The 5062-nt window shown below is 31.5% G+C and overlaps 1 protein-coding gene across 1 annotated transcript in view; it reads left to right on the plus strand.

The window, feature by feature from the left end:
• Positions 1-968: 968 nt before the first annotated feature.
• Positions 969-5062, plus strand: part of LOC106474761 (putative oxidoreductase GLYR1 homolog) — a gene marked incomplete at its 5' end in the record, with an annotated part of 15211 nt that continues 11117 nt past the window's right edge. Inside the window, 3 exons of the mRNA XM_013935452.2 lie at positions 969-1079; positions 3554-3655; positions 4315-4477. Coding sequence (XP_013790906.1) covers positions 969-1079; positions 3554-3655; positions 4315-4477 — 376 coding nt within the window. The remainder of the gene's footprint in view (positions 1080-3553; positions 3656-4314; positions 4478-5062) is intronic.

Genomic DNA, 5062 nt, shown 5'->3' on the forward strand with positions numbered 1-5062 from the left:
GTGTTCCCCGACTTCACCTATGCGGTACCAAGGTGTTTCCCGACTTCACCTGTGCGGTACCAAGGTGTTTCCCGACTTCACCTGTGCGGTACCAAGGTGTTTCCCGACTTCACCTGTGCGGTACCAAGGTGTTTCCCGACTTCACCTGTGCGGTACCAAGGTGTTTCCCGACTTCACCTATACAGTACCAGTGTTCCCTGATTTCACAATTACATTTTGTTAAAGATCGAACAAACATGCACAAGTGACAGTCACCAGAAAATAAAAGCAACAGTTTCAATGTACTTGTATTGTTAAGTTAATTTAAAACAAAGATTTACATCTTGGAGTTTTAACAGTTTAGCACGTACTAACAGTTACTTGATATGCTCTTTTATATAGCTTATACCAGGATTTTAACTATAATACAAAACATGTTTATCTTACCAAGGGTACTTAACATTGCAATTCCAAAATTCAGATACTACTTACTGTTGTAAATAAAACTTTTTATTTTTATAAAAATAACGTAACCTTTGAACATTAGATAAATCTATGTTTGTCCCATTGTTAAAGAACTTTAAGAAGTCACTATATCTAACAAATATTTCAGTCATGTTACTACATGTTTATAAATGAAAAATTGTTAGATCTGTGCTCAAGGTTAAATCTAGATTGCTCTGGCTCTTTTCTGATTTGGATCTTAAGCATTGTTTTCATTGTTGTATTATTGATACCTCCATCTTTCTCACTGTAGAATATACAAGTCCTGCAAATTTTACATTATTTAAAAATTCAGCTTGTAATTCATCATTAACAACTTTAGAAATATAATGGCAATAGGAATCATTTAGTTGACATTAATTTGTTTGTTTTATTTTTTCTTAACAAAATTCTCCATACTGAGTCTCCTTTTGGGTTAGTTTTAGTCATTTGTTGAAATTTCAATCAGTCAGGTTGGAATTGAAAACTTAAAGATTACTTTGTAGTGCAAAGACTTTGTGAAGGCTGGAGCAATTCAAGGACAGACTCCGAGTGATGTAGTTGCTGCATCAGACATCACGTTCAGTTGTGTATCTGACCCACAAGCAGCCAAAGAAGTAATTATATTTTATGTTCATTTATAACTTAATGGTTTAGAATTAATGAAGTTAAAGCAGTATAAAGTTCCTAAAAGGATTCAAAAGGTAAAGGTGATGGTTTTAATGATCTATTTAATAAACTGCCTAATGGTAAAGGTGATGGTTTTAACGATGTATTTAATAAACTGTCTAAAGGTAAAGGTGATGGTTTTAACGATGTATTTAATAAACTGTCTAAAGGTAAAGGTGATGGTTTTAATGATGTATTTAATAAACTGCCTAATGGTAAAGGTGATGGTTTTAATGATGTATTTAATAAACTGCCTAAGGTAAAGGTGATGGTTTTAATGATGTATTTAATAAACTGCCTAAGGGTAAAGGTGATGGTTTTAATGATCTATTTAATAAACTGCCTAAGGGTAAAGGTGATGGTTTTAATGATCTATTCAATAAACTGCCTAATGTGATAGTCTATTATGTTTTTGCACAAGATTATTTACTGTGATATTTCTATATTTATATCTTTTACTGATTTAGTATGTGTTGATGAATGTTGGATTGCTTTGATTATCAGTAGATTGAAAATATACTAAATGTGTTAGTATACAAATGACATCTTGAAAGTAGTAAACAGCAACTAATTTAAAAAATAAAAACCAATAGTTATGTAAGTTTGTACTTTTAGACATCAGACTTAGTAATAACAGTATTTTAATGCTTGTGTGGTCAATGGCCTCTAATGGTAAACTTAACAGTATGATAGAGTTTCTGTAACCGTTAGTGGTAAACTTAATGGTACAATAGTGTTTGTGTAACCACTAATGGCAAACTTAACAGTGTGATAGAGTTTGTGTAACCACTAGTGGCAAACTTATCGGTACAATAGTGTTTGTGTAACCACTAGTGGCAAACTTAACGGTACAATAGTGTTTGTTTAACCACTAGTGGCAAACTTAACGGTACAGTAGTGTTTGTTTAACCACTAGTGGCAAACTTAACGGTACAAAAGTGTTTGTGTAACCACTAGTGGTAAACTTAACGGTACAATAGTGTTTGTGTAACCACTAGTGGCAAACTTAACGGTACAATAGTGTTTGTGTAACCACTAGTGGCAAACTTAACGGTACAATAGTGTTTGTGTAACCACTAGTGGCAAACTTAACGGTACAATAGTGTTTGTGTAACCACTAGTGGCAAACTTAACGGTACAGTAGTGTTTGTGTAACCACTAGTGGCAAACTTAACAGTACAAAAGTGTTTGTGTAACCACTAGTGGCAAACTTAATAGTACAATAGTGTTTGTGTTACCACTAGTGGCAAACTTAATGGTACAATAGTGTTTGTGTTACCACTAGTGGCAAACTTAATATATTCTAGTGTTTGTGTGAACACTGTGTTCAAATGCAAGTAAATTGCAGCTAAATGTGACAACCACTTTTGTATTGTACTGCTTTTCTCACTACTGAATTGGGGTTACCTAAATGTAAAAGTTGGATAAGTATTCTGGAACATGTGTTGTGTGCTTCTGTGCTAGAGTATTCTGAATATAATACACTTATGTTTAGTAGTGTGTACATGTTTCACTGCTGTATTAGGTTCTACTGAATTGAAGCTTATGTGAATGTGATGAACTGAACAGTATTTGAGTACCTGTTTATTGCTTTTGTAAAATTGTTGACAGTTTAACCCACAGAAGTGCTGTTTTGAAAATTAAAAAAGTTGGTTTAACGAACAGAATTACTTGTGAATTTGTTAGGAAGCATGTTTCAGGGTAAACTTTGGGTGATATTTTGCTATGGGCCCCTCAGACATTGAGAGAGAATTTGTGTATGTGTTCTAAATTAGTGAAAACTGACATCTTTTTATTTAACTACCATATACCATACAAAAGTACTTAAATTAAGATTGAACTTTATTTGTAGTTACACTAGAATATACATTCACAGATTTCTACAAATTAAATGTCATTGTTGATGAATTGAACAGCCTTATGGTAAAGTTTAGTAAAGTAAAAATATAAGTCTAATATTTCAAATTACAGGTAAAACAATTTAACACAACACCATATCTGAATCTAAGACATAAAGTTGTTTTATATTGTAGCAGCTAGGTAACATGTTAACAATGCTAAGAGTTTCTAAAAGTGTGGATTGTAAATAATCGTAAAGGGCCAGGTTTTGAATAGTTCTGTTATTTAAGTATTGTCTGAATCTTAGCACAATAAACTTGGAATGAGATTAAATGTATTCCTCAGATTTGATTCATATTAGTACTTGCTGACACTGATTCCTTTATCTCGAATGTACCCATGAAGATGCAAGATATTAATTAAATTTTCCTGAATTACGTACATGGTAAAGATTTATTCGAACTTCAGATCTGTTGCTAGGAAGAAAGGTGATTTAAAATGTGTATATAAATTGACTAAATGGATCATTTATTTGTTTGTAGGTGATATAAGAGTTAAATAGTTCATGATGTTTGTTACGTAGATGGTATTTGGCAACTGTGGAGTTTTAAGAGAAATAAGGAGTAACAAGGGCTACGTTGAAATGACTTCCATAGATTCTGAAACTTCTCAGGACATAGCAGAAGTAAGTACAGTTGTGTATGTTACATTTCCAACAGTTTCTTGGTATGTTTACTATAAAATACTATATGTATGACTATGTGTAATATGGAGGACTATCAGAGACCTGCAAAACATTTGCAGTCATATTAGTATCTTTATTGCAACAGTACTCCTTTAAATACAGGATTTCTAGAATAATCCAAAAGAATTCTAATTGCAGACACTGAAATCTACAAGTCCACTTGTTTTAGGCCTAACATTAGTTAAGCCTTTATTATGTACAGCCTATAATCGATAATGAGATAAATTAACATGTAACTTGTGTATATTTTTTGCTTTAGTAAGGGTTAAACTTTACTGTACTTAACATCATCAAGTTATATAGCTTACTTTGTATACTGTGGATTTACCTCATTTTGTTGAAGATAGAATGAATAAAAGAATTATTTGTTTACACACAAGAAGTTAAGCCTCAGATTAAAATGTATACCCATAATAGCAGGGCTGACTGGTAAAATCTGTCTTGTCTAAAGGGAACAACTTTTAACATTATATATATTAGTTCATATGTTATTTGTAAATTGTATAATTCTAAATACTGTTTAAATTGTTTTTTTATCTAAATTCTGTATGAGAGAGAAGTTGGTATAAAAAATTGAACACCTTGTTTTTTATCTACAGGCCATTCAACTAAGAGGAGGACGTTACCTTGAAGCACCTGTATCAGGGTCCAAAAAACCTGCAGAGGAAGGAAACTTGGTTATATTGGCTGCGGGCGAGAAGTCTTTGTTTGAAGATTGTGGCAGTTGTTTTCAGGCAATGGGAAAGCAGTCTTTCTTCTTAGGTGAGGCACAGGTCATTTCTGTTTGTACTGTTAATGTTTTTCCTTTGGAAGAGATGGATTAATCATAATGCAACACATTTTCTTGCATATAAAGATTACTGTATATTTGACCAACTTACAAGTTTGTGTGATATTGTATGTCATACTTTTTATATAATGCTATATATGGTATTATTTGTGCACTTTCTATTTATATAGTATATATTTTGTATATACTATTTGTATCAAATATTGTTATCATTTTCATATAATAGTTGTAAAAAGTGTATCTTAACTCTTTCAGCATGACCTCCTAACCATTTTGTACTTATTATAATTTTCATGCTATAACTTTTAAATTAGTAAGCATATGTTAATGAAATTTGACAGATTATCAGTAAACATTACAATGATTTCATATACAAAATATCAATTTTTTTTAAGTTTTAAGGTTTGTAAAGCAATGTTTTTCTCATACCTTTTTCTTCTTTTCGAATGTTGCCTATCCAACATGCAAAGTAATTTTCATTTTAAGATTATTTTCAAATTTCACATGTGAAATCTTTATAGTGTCCAGATAGTTATCAAATATTTTTTTAAAAAAAT

The sequence above is a fragment of the Limulus polyphemus genome, unplaced genomic scaffold (assembly GCF_000517525.1).
Source record: "Limulus polyphemus unplaced genomic scaffold, Limulus_polyphemus-2.1.2 Scaffold7652, whole genome shotgun sequence".
In the NCBI taxonomy this organism is placed as follows: domain Eukaryota; kingdom Metazoa; phylum Arthropoda; class Merostomata; order Xiphosura; family Limulidae; genus Limulus; species Limulus polyphemus.